This window comes from Rhinopithecus bieti, unplaced genomic scaffold (genome assembly GCF_001698545.2).
Source record: "Rhinopithecus bieti isolate Rb0 unplaced genomic scaffold, ASM169854v2 scaffold_7967, whole genome shotgun sequence".
Classification (NCBI taxonomy): Eukaryota; Metazoa; Chordata; class Mammalia; order Primates; family Cercopithecidae; genus Rhinopithecus; species Rhinopithecus bieti.
This window is the reverse complement of record NW_016806112.1, coordinates 3,947,641-3,963,942: the sequence shown is the minus strand read 5'-3', so window position 1 is coordinate 3,963,942 and position 16,302 is coordinate 3,947,641. Positions and strand designations below refer to the sequence as shown.

Genomic DNA, 16,302 nt, shown 5'->3' with positions numbered 1-16,302 from the left:
TCTTCAATGCACAACCACTATGAGAAACTGTGAGCACGTGGGTGAGACCATGAGCTGTCTGTGATGTTGAACCTTCAATTTATCATCTGAAAAACAAAAATGATACCTACCTTACAGAGATGTTGAGAACATGCAAATAACTTCTTTTCACTTGAGTGTTACCCAGAAAGAGTTCATTTTCTACACCAAATTTTAGTAATCAATTTATAACCAAAGTCATTTTAGGCCTTACTAATCATACACACTTGGTACCTAAGTTCCAAATCCATTAAATTATCTGCTGACAGGCAGAAAATATCTCAGCAACTAACTACATAGAATTAACTGCAAATCTGAGTGGGGCTAGTGGGGGAAAAACATAGAGCTAAGACAGGAGGACCAAAGATGAGGATGCCAGTTCCTGCTCTAAGTAACTGTGACCTCGGGAAGGTAACATGATTTCTTTGAGCCCGATTCCTCTGCTGTTTGTGTATGCATGTATCCACTATTAAATATCTTTTTTGTCATCGCTGTCATCCAGGCTGGAGTGCAATGGTGTGATCTCTACTCAACTGCAACCTCCGCCTCCCAGGTTCAAGCGATTCTTCTGCCTCAGCCTCCCAAGTAGCTGGAATTACAGGCACCCACCACCACGCCTGGTTAATTTTTGTATTTTTAGTAGAGACAGGGTTTCTCCGTGTTGACCAGGCTGGTCTTGAAATCCTGAACTCAAGTGATCTGCCCACCTCAGCTTCCTTTCAAAGTGCTGGGATTACAGGTGTGAGCCACTGCACCTGGTCCCATTATTAAATAAATAAATACCACTTTGAAAGCCCCTTCTTGCTCTAAAATGCCATTATCTATGGAAATCTCCCCACTGATTAAAAACGTGGATAATGATACCCACTTTGTTTTCCTTAGAGTAGAAAGAGTAACCGAGAATTATGAGAATAACGATACTTTGTTTTCCTTACTTTAGAGTAGAAAGAACAAGAGAGAACAAATATAAAAACATTCTAAAAGTACAACAGATAATACCAGGAGTAGCAGTAAACAAGACTGTTGAAAAACCCCTTTTCCAAACTGAAATTTTAAGAAAATCAAAAGGTGTCTAGTTTCAAATTGAATATTATACTTACAGAAATGCAACAAAAACTCAAGCTAGAAACAAGATTCCCCACTAAAACCAAGGTGCAAGAAAGTGGTGCAATGCCTCAAAGCGTACTCTATGATAAAGTCAACAATGTCTAAGAAGCTGAAAGAGTCAGAATACGCATATGTTTATCTCACTCTGAAAATGTACCATCCTTTATTCTTTCCAGGATAACCTCTACCTCTAGTATGATGGGCAGGAGACAGTTTCAAGGTTAACTGTGTCATGCACAGGGACTGCCGTTTTTGTTTTTCTCTGAAATAAACCAACCCACATATCCAAAATAGATTGTTTCTTGGCCAGCAAGCATATTGAACACATGAGTTTTATAGCTTCTAGTATGGAAAATGTCTAAAAATGAGTGAACTTCAAGTAGACATCTTTCTTTTTTTAATATGACGTAGTCAAAAGTAGTCAGGAAGCAACAATCTGGCAGTAGCAGAGTGATTCCACACTAATCTAGCTCATGTCTAGTAGAAACAAACTTAACTACCTAATAAATATTTGCACATGGGCTTTTAAACTAAAATTAACTGACCAAATATAAGATGCAATGTGGGAAAACACCATAAAACAAGGTCATAAAACAAGAATCATCTTTCAACTAATTTAGAACATACTTTGTTCTATATTTACCAGAAGATTTTAGAAAAAAAATCTACTTGTTTTCGACATGTGTAACTTAAGGGCTTTAAAAACTTTTTCATCTCAGTAAAAGTAAGTTTTCTCTACCTTTTGGACCTCAGAATATAGGCAGTGTTTATTATACCAAATACAAGAAATTTAAATGAATACAAAACAAATTTTAGATGGATACAATAGTAAAATGTCCATGGCCATTGGAAGAACCACCTGGTTTTAGAAGGAACCCCTATCATCAATTACTGTGTTACCACAGGCAAGTATTTCAATTTCTTTGGGCTTTGTTTCCTTACCTGTAAAATAAGATCAATTCTACCCTCCTACAATGGACTTAGCATATACAACGGAACCTAAATATAATGTTTAACGTAGAATTAAACAATCTAAGCTTCCTTTTATTAGTTTAAGCATTTTTAATTTCTATCATATAATATATTCAGATGTTATGTTATTATACCAGGACTCTCCATGAGGCACAATGTGTCTTATATTTACTTACGCAACTCTTTCCCTCACTGTCAGGCATATGGTGTATGACTAGAAAATGTTTTCTGAAGCCGGGCGCGGTGGTTCAAGCCTGTAATCCCAGCACTTTGGGAGGCCGAGACGGGCGGAACACGAGGTCAGGAGATCGAGACCATCCGGGCTAACACGGTGAAACCCCGTCTCTACTAAAAAATACAAAAAACTAGTCGGGCGAGGTGGCGGGCACCTGTAGTCCCAGCTACTCGGGAGGCTGAGGCAGGAGAATGGTGTAAACCCAGGAGGCGGAGCTTGCAGTGAGCTGAGATCCGGCCACTGCACTCCAGCCTGGGCGACAGAGCAAGACTCCGTCTCAAAAAAAAAAAAAAAAGAAAAGAAAAGAAAATGTTTTCTGATGAAAAAACTGCTTATAAATGAATGGATGGAAGAATCTCATATCCATAAGCATGTAATTAGGGGGCCATCTTTTCTAAATACTTTGCTAAGATCCTGGACATTCAGTAGCGCTGACATTTCCAATGTCAGTAATGAACAGAAGCAATACAGCACCAAATTTTATGTGGTCTGCAAGGAAACCCAAAGTAGACAATGCAAAAGGACAAAACTGCAAAGGAACTGGAAAAGCACCTGCAGGCTGATGAGAGCAAAGCCCCAGGTGCTCCTGGCAGCTTCCCCAAACTAAACTGCTTATAACTCATTAAGGTCCAAATCACCTCAAAACTTGACTTCATCAAGAATGACTTCAACCCTCCAAATAATGCTAATAGCCTCATATATACATATACATATAAATATACATGTATATATATTTTGTTTAGGAAGACCATAGAACAGGTAACCACCAATCGGATTTATATTATTCATGACCTAACCCAAAGCAAAGGTTGCCAAGTCCAAGAAAAGAAACAACTTCAGAAAAGCTAAAATGGCACATGGACAGGAAAGAAAATTTAATTCCTGTAACATTTTTCACAGGTTCTGCAAAAGTTTAATGTTTACTCATACCTGAGGGATAATCTTCTTTTTCTTATTATTTGCCGCATTGGGTCCAGAAAACAGCTTCTCCAAGGCAGCTAAAGCTGCACTCGCCTTTGCCACTTTCTTATTTGGACCTGCACCTCTGAATTTCTGTCCATCTACTTCTACCTACAATCAAGAATAACACCTTGCAATTACCCCCATGCAATTCCTCTATGTGCTTTTAATTTAAATAGATTATGACACAGAAAACACCAAAAATCAAATAGTGCCACAAGAACTGACTCAGTCTAAAACTTTACATTAAGTTCAGGATATCCTATGTCTTTGAGAAGAAAGATAAGGCTGGGTTGTGTCTGGCTACACACCTCCATTACAAAGCGTTTGTCATGGCTTCCACCAGTCTCTGAGATGAGTTCATACTTGAGACCTCTTCTTTTTTCATTGAGCTCCATTACAGGGTTTTTGCCACTTGCTGTGAGGATAGGGCCCTGAGTTCTTACCTATAAGAGAAAGGGAATCTGAAGGTTCAAGCAAGTAAGATTTTAGAATATTACATTTCTTGTTAATACAATTATGCTAAGAAGGAGGCTCAAAAATTCACTTTAAAGCACTCGGGCTAGAATGAGTCACCTCTGTACACAAATGGCAAAATACCATTAAAGCTGTAAAAACTCTACAAGCAGTAAACATTGCAGTCATCTGGCCAGCCTTCCTTCGAAGTAGTATTCAAGACCAATGCAACCATGCCACTGTGGGCCACTCCAGGCTCTGCTCTGTAGTGTTCATGATCTAAGAATAATACTCTAAATTACTAATAACGAGAAGAGAACAGTTTGGATTCACATGATGCCTAAGGGTTCATTTTTCTTCTTTAGGGTTAGGAAGAAATAATTCTCAATTTGTGATGTTAGAGGGGAAATGTTCCTATACACCTCTCAGTCACTCTAAAGATTTAAGGGGACCGGCCAGGCGCGGTGGCTCAAGCCTGTAATCCCAGCACTTCGGGAGGCCGAGACGAGCGGATCACGAGGTCAGGAGATCGAGACCATCCTGGCTAACACTGTGAAACCCCGTCTCTACTAAAAAATACAAAAAACTAGTCGGGCGAGGTGGTGGGCGCCTGTAGTCCCAGCTACTCGGGAGGCTGAGGCAGGAGAATGGCGTAAACCCGGGAGGCGGAGCTTGCAGTGAGCTGAGATCCGGCCACTGCACTCCAGCCCGGGCGACAGAGCGAGACTCCATCTCAAAAAAAAAAAAAAAAAAAAAAAAAGATTTAAAGGGACCTAAGGTAAAGACAGTTGGCTATAGACTACGGATTCTGAAATTTAAAAATAACAATCAAGGCAGTCACTCCCTACCCTCAAGGAGCTGAAGTGTAGTGGGAGGGACAGGTATCATCACTGCAAAATAACGCATGTTAGAGAGCAGATATATGCTATGGAAATAACTGATTTGAGGAAGGATAAGAATAGAAGTGAAATAATTCATGTAAGAGCATGAAGGTGCAAATGAAAACAGAGGCTAGCATCAAAAGCAAACAAACAAATCCACAAAATACAACTATAATTTTGAGAAAGGAGAAACCAAAAGATAGGGCACTTTTTGAGGTCAGAGATCATGTCTGTAATTCCACCACATAAGAAATGCTGAACACACAAAATACATGCCAAAAAGTATTAATTTTTTTTTTATTTTTTATTTTTGAGATGGAGTCTCGCTCTGTGGCCCAGGCTGGAGTGCAGTGGTGCAATCTCGGCTCACTGCAACCTCCATCTCCCAGGTTCAGGTAATTCTCATGCCTCAGCCTCCCAAGTAGCTGGAATTACAGGCACCTGCTACCACACCCGGCTAATTTTTGTATTTTTAGTAGAGACAGGGTTTTAGCACGCTGGCCAGGGTGCACTCAAACTCCTGACCTCAGGTGAGCTGCCTGCCTCAGCCTCCCAAAGTGCTGGCATTACAGGTGTGCACCACCACGCCTGGCCCAAAGTATTAAGTATTACATATATAAACCTAATGAAAATCAAGATTCTATCAGTAAAGTATTCTGTGCAGGTTTGATAAGTGGTTAACACTTTAGAGGTGAACCATCAAAGGACAATTTTAAGGACAAGTTTAAAACATCAATAACATCAATAAACATCTCTTCCTGATGCGTTTTTATAATCTGCATTTTTTGAATTTCAAGGCAAATTTCCAGTCACTCTTTAAAAGATAGTGAGTGATTTTTGAAACTAGGTCTATAGTAATCACTCCATGCTTTCCAAACCTGAAATCATGTCTACAAAAATAAGTCAAGACATAAAAAATCTGAATTTTAATAAATTACTATTGTTTTAAATGAGGAAATAAATAAGGGCTTTCTTTTCTCCTTGCTTCCCACCATTACTACAATATACAGAAACAAAATATAAATGTAGTCACTACCAAAACTTTTTATGTCAGTCTGGCTGCTACTAGCGCAGCCCACACTGCTCTCTTCCTTTTTAATTACCTTTGTACTTAATGGTCTGGACCTCATAATTAATGAGCCCTTTTTTTCTTTTTTTTTTTTTGAGACACAGTCTTGCTCTGTCGCCCAGGCTGAAGTGCAGTGGCGTTATCTCGACTCACTGCAAGCTCCGCATCCCAGGTTCACGCCGTTCTCCTGCCTCAGCCTCCCAAGTAGCTGGGACTACAGGCACCCGCCACCACACCTGGCTAATATTTTCATATTTTTTTAGTAGAGACGGGGTTTCACCATGTTAGCCAGGATGGTCTCAATCTCCTGACCTCGTGATCTGCCCGCCTCGGCCTCCCAAAGTGTTGGGATTACAGGCGTGAGCCAACACACCCAGCCGAGCCCTTTTTTCTTTTAATAGATGTAACATTGTCAGCAAAACAACATCTTGACCTGTGACTGCCACCTGTAATGACTGCCATGACATCATCTGTCCTCTATAGCATCACACGAAGTGCCAAGTGTGGCTTTCTCAGGCTTCAGCCCCATCAATCCTGTCCACACTGGCCCACTTGGCACTTCTTAAACATTTACTTTCACAACTCAAAGTCATCATACCTCCTCTTCCTTCAGTCCAGAATGCTTTGTCTTCCCCACACAGCAAAGCTCATCATCTGAAGCCTTGCTGTTCTGCATGATTGTGTAAGTGTATGTCTAAGAGTCTCACCACCCCTTCCTCCTTCAAGATTTGAAATTATTACGTTCATTTTTGCCATCACAGTGCTTATCGCATTATATTGCCATTTGTTATAAACATGTCTTTTTACCCTTTTAGCCTGGGAGCAGCTCTAGGCTCTGCACACAACTTCTGCAACACTTGGCACTAAGCAGGTATTAAAAAGGATTTATGGACTGAAAAAAATAGTTTATTAATTAAGTCCTTAATAAATACTTATTTGTACAAATGACAAAGTAAACTTTTTTTTATGTTAAGCTCTTGCTGTGACTTTAAAGCTAATGTTCTTTACATAGACTGCAGTAAACATGGGTTCCATGAACTCCCCAATGTATTGTGTATACTCAGTACTTGGATTTCATCCCATTCTATTATTGGTGACAGTAAGTTCACAGGTCAGGACTTAATTAGGGTCTGAGGTACATACTATGTCAGGCTATGCCTTCCTTCAGGGCTGGACCAACTAAATGATGACCCAATGCACCCCACAGCTTAGCATAAACTTCAAATAATCCCAGTTTCCTCCATTACATCTTGTAGTTTTCTGCCCATCAGTTATTGCGGATAGTCTTGGTATGTTATGAAATGTTGGAAGCAGCTTCCATGGCCAGCAATCAGGAAATACTAGTTCAATTAGAGTATACTCAAATGTTGTGCAGTTTACAGATATTTTTGAAGTGAAAAAATCAAGATATAAAACTGCATGAAAATATGACTGCCTTTATAGAGATTCATTAAAAAAAACTGGATGGAAATAAACCAAAATAATAATTGTGTCTGTCTCTGTAATATATGTACAGGTATGTATATGCTTTTGATTTTATTTATACTTTTCCACATCTCTCAAATTTCCTACAATGCACATACATATTACTTTTTTTCTGAGAAAAAAATAAGTATACCTCTAAGGTACTGGAGGTTTCAGTTGTAGAATTTCCAGTATTATTGCTTGAGTTTGAAGACACTGTTTCATTTTTACTTTCATTATCTGATTTTTCATCGGAACTCATACATTCAATATCTGCATCAAAGCCTGTTGGATATCCCATTGCCTGCAATACCTGTACAAATTACATTAAGATGCAGTTTTATTCAGACACGAGAAACCAGAGAATAGACAAAATATTGAGAACAAAAGTTTCAAACTCATAGTGTTTGAACCATAAAACACTTTGCAGGAAGAGCAAGATGGTACTAAATCTGTAAGTCCTTGGTTCAATAGGGTATACCTACCAGGGTAGCACCATGGAAAAATAGGGAAAACCTCCTCAGGGTAATTGAGTTTAAATACAGGATGACAAATATAAACCTGACGCTACTCCTGGTTCATTTAATTTGGAGGTGAGAGGTAGAGAAAATAAACAGGATAGCTAGGTTCAAACCAATAGGACACAGACAGAAATAGCATACTGTAAAAAGTACCCTGGTCTAGAAAGGAAAAAATCTGAGCGTCTAATCCTGTATTTCTTCTCTGGCCCTCAATTTTCCAATCTACAAACCAGGAAGACTGTATTGGTTGACCTCTAAGTTCTATGACTCAATCCATTAGGAGAAATTGGCCCAGAAAGGCAATCAAGAAATTTTTTATCTTCGAACCAACTTGCCTGTCAATTACAAAGTAACATCTAAAACTTTCTACTTTGCTTCCAACATAAACCACAATCAAAACTTAAAAGATTCAGTCTCAGCCAGATGCAGTGGCTCATGCCTGTAATCCCAGCACTTTGGGAAGCCAAGGCGGGTGGATCATTTGAGGTCAGGAGTTCGAGACCAGCCTGGCCAACATGGTAAAACCCAGTCTCTACTAAAGCTACAAAAATTAGCTGGGTGTGGTGGTGCATGCCTGTAATTCCAGCTGCTTTGGATGCTAAGGCAGGAGAATTGCTTGAACTTGGGAGGCAGAGGTTGCAGTGAGCCAAGATTGCGCCACTGCACTCCAGCGTAGGCAACAGAGCAAGGCTCTGTCTCAGGAAAAAAAAAAAAACAAGATTCAGTTTCTAGGTTTATTCTCTATACTAACTAGGCCAGAAACAATTTTAATCTTGTATTTCCATCCTTCTCTCTCAAGGGTTGATTATGGCTACCTCCAATGTTCACGTTTGTTATACTTTCATTCGATCCTTAGGATTTTCTTACTTTTCGAAATAAAGCTTTAAGAACAATGTGTGTGTGTGCATGACCGTGCACAGGCATGCTCACACACCTCCACACACGTAAGTGCCTTTTAATACCTTCCTGATTATACTGCTTTTTAGATGTTTACAAGAGAATATGTTCACATTTTGTAAGCCTCTTTCAAAGGAGGTCGATATAGCTTTGTCACTAATTAGACGCTTAAGCCAGAGGATATAGGGATAGATTCCTAAAGACCCTTGCATTCGTTTCCACTTTTAACTGTTTTAAGTTGCTGAGATTTAAAAGCAACATCGTATTTCTTTATAATAACAACTGTACGTAATAGGTGTTCCAAAAAATGGTTATGGTGACCACACAAATGAGAAGCCACCCTTTATAAACAATCACATCTTGTATAAAGGATTTTGCCAATATAAATAAAACGGTGTTACCCTAAACCAAAAAATGGACCTACATAGAAGTCTGTACCAAGAGAACTTGAAATTAATTCACACAATTCATATGGATAACTTGGCATTCTTATCATAAATAAATGTCTTGTATTTGCTTGGGAGTAAAGCCAAGAACCCTCTTTTTAACATGTTAAGTTCTAAAAGTGCTCAGGTAGTACTTTATACTAAGTACATTAACATCATTTGTTTATATCCTTATTAATATTTGATTTTAAAAACACCTTCTCCACTGTCTGAGTCCTGTAAGTATGCTCTCCCTCAGAAATCTCATCTCCGAGAATAGCTATCATTCCAAATTAACACTAGCCAACACAGGCTGCAAGTCAAAAGCCAAACATCACAAATAAGTTTGATTTGTGTATTGCAATAAAAGCTAAAGACATTCATCTTTTCTTAACACAGACAATAAAAATAGGCTAATATACATTATTTAACACTTCTCTCCACCCTTTTCTCACATATCAGATTCGCTTATTATTATTACAGCAATGTATTTCAATATGTTTACAAATATTTTATATAACTGGTGGATTATATCTCAGGGAAGTGTCCAACACAGTGTAACCAAGAAATTCAAATTAAATCATTTTTATGAACAGTTATTCTAAGAGTATTTACTAGCATATGCTAAGAAGTCAAAAAAGCAGAGTTCTCAGACCTCTCCAACTGATAAAGATTCTCTTCTTAACTCTAGACAGGATCCTCTGAGCCATGTTTTTATCTAGGCCCCATCCTTGGGCCTTGTCCCTAAGAGACATGTTGTAACAAGAATCCTGCTGAATTGGTTTAGCCAGAATCCCTCACCCTCAATATTTAATCACCCTTAATCACCCTTGGTATCTGATCAAATTTCCTCATCCCCCACTGATATGGTTTGTGTCCTCACCCAAATCTCATGTCAAACTGTAATCCCGAATGTTGGAGGCGGGGCCTGGTGGGAGGTGATTGGATCATAGGGGCAGTCTCTAATGGTTTAGCACCATCCCTAGTGCTGTCTCATGACAGAGTTCTCAAGAGATCTGGTTGTTTTAAAAGTATGTGGCACCTCCTCACCCTTCTCTCTTCTTTCTGCTCGGGCATAAGATATGCCTGCTTCCCCTCCCACCATGATTAAAAGTTTCCTGAGGCCTCCCTAGAAGTCACTATGCTTCCTGTACAGCCTGCAGAATCGTGAGCCAGTTAAATCTATTTCCTTTAAAAATTACCCAGTCTCAGGAATTTCTTTATAGCAGTGCAAGAATGGACTAATATGCCCATCACTGCCCAGGCAGTATCTGATCACCCTGGCCTGCTCTGAGCAAGAATCCTGATAGGTCCCATTTAGCCAGAAATTTCCCCTTCATCCTGATGCTTCCTCTTAGTAATTTTCCATCCACTGATCCACCCCTGTTCCTTGGCTACAAATCCTCACTTGTCCATGTTGAACTCGGAATTGAGCCCAGTTCCATACCGAGGTCTCTTTTCGTTATTGCAGTAATAGTTCCTGAGTACACACTTTTTTTCTTACTGTTTTAACAACTGTCCAGCTCTGGTTTTCTTTGACAAAACTAAGTTTGTTTGGAATCCATGTTAATTCTAAAAAAAAAACAGTATACCAAAGAAAAGTGAATTTCAAGTATCTGGCAAACAAATTCAACCCTAATACATCAATTGAGCTTAAAAATGACAAGATCACTCATGGAAACAAGGTGACTGGGAAATCACCTGTGTGTAATCAAATCCCCTTCTTCCTGGAAGAGGGCTGAGGTTAGCAAAGGCTGAGACTGAGAACGATGATATCCTCAAATACTAGGGACCAAGAGTGAAAAGAAAACATGGCCCTCCACATCATGGGTCTCTACTCAAAAGAGAGTAACATCTATGGCTTATGTATGATAGAGACCTGATTTCATCAGATTCTCAGGCAATCTGATGTCTCTAAGAACCTCTCCAAAGAGCCTTCCCTTCACCTTCCCCCTTCTAGCTGAACTTTTCCTCACAATGACTAAGATTATTTTCACGTAATATGGATGATTATGACCCTAAAGGTATCCTTTGTGGGGGGCTGCCAGGATAGAGAAGTGGAAGAGTGAAGAGAAGACTGGCCACTAATTCTCCATCACTTTAGGGTGCTTGCTGCTCTGCAGCCAGGCCAGACTCATGCGAAACGACTGACTTCTTTTCTTTTGATTTGATTCTCTGGTGTGATTTGTCTTAATAGGTACACAACCCTCACCAAGCAATTAAGAACTAAAAGGATTTTTATTCAATTGGACCTACTTTCATAAACACGTTAGATGCAAAATTCTTTCCCACTCATTTATGAACAACGTATAACATGTGATATAACCTTTATGGATGACAATTTGGCAATATATGCCTGGTATATAATAAGAATTCCAATGCATTTTTTTAACAAATTAATGAATCACTAAAATGTATTGACCTTTTGACCCAATAATTCTATCTCTAGAATATATCTTAAGGAATCATCAGACAAGTTCAAAAAGATTTTTTGTAAAGCAGTAAAATGGAAGTATCTAAATCCAAAATGATTAGTTACATTATGATAATGTAATAATGAAATGTTAGACTATCACTAAAATAAGAGCAATCTTTGAGTTAGCTATTTAAAAATTCATAATACATTTTTAGATGAAGAGAGTATCGGCTGGGCGCGGTGGCTCAAGCCTGTAATCCCAGCACTTTGAGGGGCCGAGGCGGGAGGATCACCTGAGTTCAGGAGTTCAAGACCAGCCTGACCAACATGGCGAAACCCTGTCTCTACTAAAAATATAAAAATTAGCTGGGTATGGAGACAGGTGCCTGTAATCCCAGCTACCCAGGAGGCTGAGGCAGGAGAATCACTGGAACCCGGGAAGCACAGTCTGCAGTGAGCTAAGATTACGCCACTGCTCTCCAGCCTGGGCAACAAAGCAAGACTCCATCTAAGAAAGAAAGAAAGAAAGATCCTATTTTAAAAAATACATTTTTACAGACATTATGTAGGTTCACCATTCCTTATCTGAAACCCTTAGTGCCAGGTTGTTTTGAGAATTCATAATTTTTCAATTCTGACAGCTAATACAATACATATACCACATATTTTCCAAATCCCCAGTGGATTCTCAGGTGCTGCCCCACGTTTATGCAAAGGAACATATAAAATAATCACACTAAATAGAATACTAAAGACTAAAAATAGCTCCCTATCAATTCAGGTCATGTTTTGCCAACAGGTAATTTGCATCAAACCTAGGGAAATTTTTTTCATTTTTAATGCTTTCTGAAGTTAGAATTGTAAGTTAAAACAAGAAGGCTTGGAAGAATAAATACCAAAATGTTAATGGTTATTATTTCTGGGCATTAGAACTATGAATTTTTTCCCCTCATTTTCTAAACCATTTATAACAAACACACATTATGCATTTATAATAAGATTTAAAAAGCCAAAAGTAACTTTTAGAAAACAAGACATAAAATAAAAAATCTATGAAGACCTTAGGGAGAACAATCTACCTCAAAATAGCAAATTCTGGAATAAAGCTATCGTGTCATAAACCTGAGATGTGAGAGGCCTAGAAAAGACTGCAGGCCACTTGAGACTGACAGCTAGTAATAGGTTTTCATATCATATAGCTGATAAACCAAAGCAGAGTTTTTCAAACCTTCAAAGCCAGTTTACTCTGATTCATAATTCATTTTACATAAATGGATCAAAAGTTTAGTTTATCCCATTTTCAAAAAGGGAAAATCTTAACTCTTCATAAATTTCAGATTTACCAGTTACTGCACATTCTACCCAAAATGCCACTCAAGGTAAATAAAAGTATGAAGGCCATCTACCCACCACACCAGTCACAAGAAACCATTAACAATTTCCTCAGGTTCAGTGTCATTCAGATTATAACTGATATCTACATTTCCAAAATTTGTCAGGGAGCTTAACTTAATCCCAAGTTTACAGCCCCTCCATGTTTACCAAAAGCTCAGGTGAATAAAACATAATATTTGGAATTTAAGACAAAAGCATACCCAGTCCAACCAAGTTCCATTACATCATAAAAAGATATCACTGCATCAAATGAAAACAGCATCCAAATCTTGTCACATTGCAAAATTTGCCACTCTACTCGCTCTCCCAAATTTTACTGAATTCGAATTTGCTATGAGGCCACTAGCTTATGTTAAAGGTTACTGTACGAAACAACCCACAAAATTTATCACTGCATCACAGATGCCTTTAAAAGAGATCACTGATATCCTTGGTTTGTGAAGATCTACCCAAGGAGAAATGCCCACCTGATAAAATACCACAACTGTGACTCTCATAACCAAATTCTCTGTACTTAAGACAAAGAGAGTGAACTGTATATTTCACAAGCTTTTTGTGTCAGCTGCTACAGAACTTAGCTCTAAACCTGTGACTCATTCTCAGTGTATGTTGTTATTAAACTGTATGTTTAGTCTTATTCCTGGACTTACTTTCCCCCTCATTGTTGGTTTTCTTTTTCTGCCTCATTTTAAATTCATACTCTTTCATCATACTTTAGATATCCCTTTTCTAGTGAAGACAGAGCATAAGTACTATGTGGTGTTTGGTATTTTTAAAGCTTAGTGATTGTTTTTCTGCATGCATTGTTCTCATCAGTATCTGACATCTACACGCTTCTTTGTATATTTGTTGTCTATCTTCCCATCCTATATACACTAGAATGTAAGCTCCATGAGAGCAGGAACTTTGTTTCATTAACTGCCATATCCCCAGTAGCTAGGATGGTGTTCACATATACATTAATAATACATACAAAATGACCATAAAATTAGTCCAATTATATCGTATGCCATACTGTTACATAAAATAACTTTTCTTAAGTGAATCTGATCTTCAGTCTACATGATCTTTAACATTTTTGCACTAGTCTGCAAGAGGTCAAATATACTTATAGAGAGATACCATTACTTGGAAATTTTCTACAAACCTACATGCATAATTGGCCCAATCCTGGAAATTATTCCCTATGGAAATATTCTAACAATACAGACGAAGCACCATATACAAAGATACTGATCAAATTTATAATAGAAACAATCTGGAATAAGCAAAAGATCCAATGATAGGAGAATGTTTAAACAAATAGTTTACTCACAGCATGTTAATCGTACAGCCATTAAAAATTATTTATGAAGATTTTCATAATGAGGAAAAATAGTAATGAAACATTACAAGAAAAAAACAGAAGATAAAATTACATATATACTGTGAGCTCACTTAAAAAATAAACAGCAAAATAGAAAATGATTGGAAATAAACCAACATACTAGATACAAATACTAATGGTCTTTGCCTCAACAATGGTCAGTTGACGTATTTTAATTTCTTTATTTCTTTCTGTATTTTCCAAATTTTATATAATTACCACATAATATTTTACAACAACAAAACTTTGTTATCCAGAAGTAACAAAAGTCTATATATAATAATATTGCTATTAAAATGCTTTAAAAATGACAATTTATTATAGGAAAATGAGCATATTATTTGGAACATAAAATAAGAAAGCATTGCGAAGTAAAACAAATACTGTACCTTCACGGCTACGTGAAGTTTTGCTGTCTTCTTGGATGGTCCTGAGGCTTCATATGTTGTGCCATCCACATCTACAGACATTGTGAAGACTGGGGCATGAACAGGGCCAGACTGAGATAAAAGCTTATACTGAAGCCCAGGCCTGATCTGATTTAGCCTCATTAATGCATTCATAAGGTCTATTGCTTTACTATCCAGAACTGTTAAAGAAAGAGGAATGAGGTCAGAAATTAACTAGAAAGTAATCAATAACTACTGTAAATTCACCAGATTGTTTTAAAATAAGGATTTCAAAACACACAGATTAAACTCATAAGTAATTCTAAAATTACTATGCTAACATCACTATAAAAATGGTATGCATTATTTAACTACACATTAACTTTCGCTTGTCAACATTCATGTATCCTAAGCAAAAAAGCTTGGAAACAAAAAAGTTATTCAATTATCAATTGCTCAGTTAAGATCTAGTCTGAAAACTCTAATTAAAATCAATCAAATTCTTCACTTTTTGGCCTGGCACAGTGGCTCATGCCTGTAATCCCAGCACTTGGAGAGGCCGAGGAGGGTGAATTGCTTGAACTCAGGAGTTCAAGACCAGCCTGGGCAACTTGGCGAAATTCTGTCTCTACCAAAAACACAAAAACTTAGCAGGGTGTGGTGGCATGCACCTGTGATCCCTGCTATTTGAGAAGGCTGAGGTTGAAGGATCACTTGAGCCCAGGAGGTGGAGATTGCAGTGAGCCGAGATCATGCCACAGAACTCCAGTCTCGGTGAGAACCGATCTCATTAAACAAAAACCTTCACTTCTAATTTTTCTATCTGAGGCTACAAGTCCTCTCTAGTTTGCATCTATAAGAATAAAGGTTTTACATACTTTTCCTTAAGTTTCGTTTCATCTTCTTATTGGGGTCTTTATCATCCCCTAACCCATCTTCAAATGGCCTCTTTAGAGCTGAAGACCCAGCACCTAAAAAAAATTATGAGGGATTCATTATCAGTCAAAACAACAATCCCCTTACCGTACCACATGTATCTAACATGTTCAGGTAGGAAAATCTTAGGAATCACACCAAGGATCATACAGCTTTTTCACTGATCAGTTAAGTTATTTATAATCTAGAAAAGCAAAATTTTTTAAAGCAAATCTTGAAACAATATTAACACTTTTTATATTTATTTTTTTCCATTTATTCGTATATACACACCAATATCTATGCCTATGGTATGGTCTGAATATGTTCCCCCAAGATTCATATGTTGAACTTAATCCCCAGTGCAGTGGGATTAGGAGGTGGGGAACCTGGAAGGTTGATGAGGTTATGAGGGTGGAGCCCTTATAAATTAGAAAAGATGCCTGAGAGAGACTGTTTGTCCCTTCTGCCATGTGATGATACACAGCAGGCACCATCTATGAGGAATGAGCCCTCACGAGACAGCAAATCTGCTGAAGCCTTGATTTTGGACTTTCAAGCCCCTGAGGGCAATAAATTTCTGTTACTTGTAAGTTACCCAGTCTAAGGTATTTTGTTTTAGCAGCTGCACAGACAGCATATATTCACATTATAAGCATGAAGAGAAAAAGTCTAGAAGGCTATGTATCAAAATGTTAAAAGTAGTTACCTCTGGTAGGATTTATTTTACTTAGTATCATTTCAAACATCTCTAAAATTTAACATTTATAACTTGTATAAACTTTAGAAGTCCACATGTCAAATCTTATACTTTTG

General features: G+C 37.9%; 1 protein-coding gene across 4 annotated transcripts in view; it reads right to left on the bottom strand.

Annotated features, from left to right (window-relative positions):
- The window catches only part of STRBP (spermatid perinuclear RNA binding protein), a 101,677-nt gene that overhangs the window by 23,374 nt on the left and 62,001 nt on the right, over positions 1–16,302 (bottom strand). For all 4 annotated transcript variants that reach the window (XM_017874795.1, XM_017874796.1, XM_017874792.1 and 1 more), the window contains exons 11-15: positions 15,450–15,542; positions 14,572–14,771; positions 7,317–7,475; positions 3,604–3,738; positions 3,263–3,403 (exon numbers count right to left, since the gene is read on the bottom strand). In XM_017874795.1, coding sequence (XP_017730284.1) covers positions 3,263–3,403; positions 3,604–3,738; positions 7,317–7,475; positions 14,572–14,771; positions 15,450–15,542 — 728 coding nt within the window. The remainder of the gene's footprint in view (positions 1–3,262; positions 3,404–3,603; positions 3,739–7,316; positions 7,476–14,571; positions 14,772–15,449; positions 15,543–16,302) is intronic.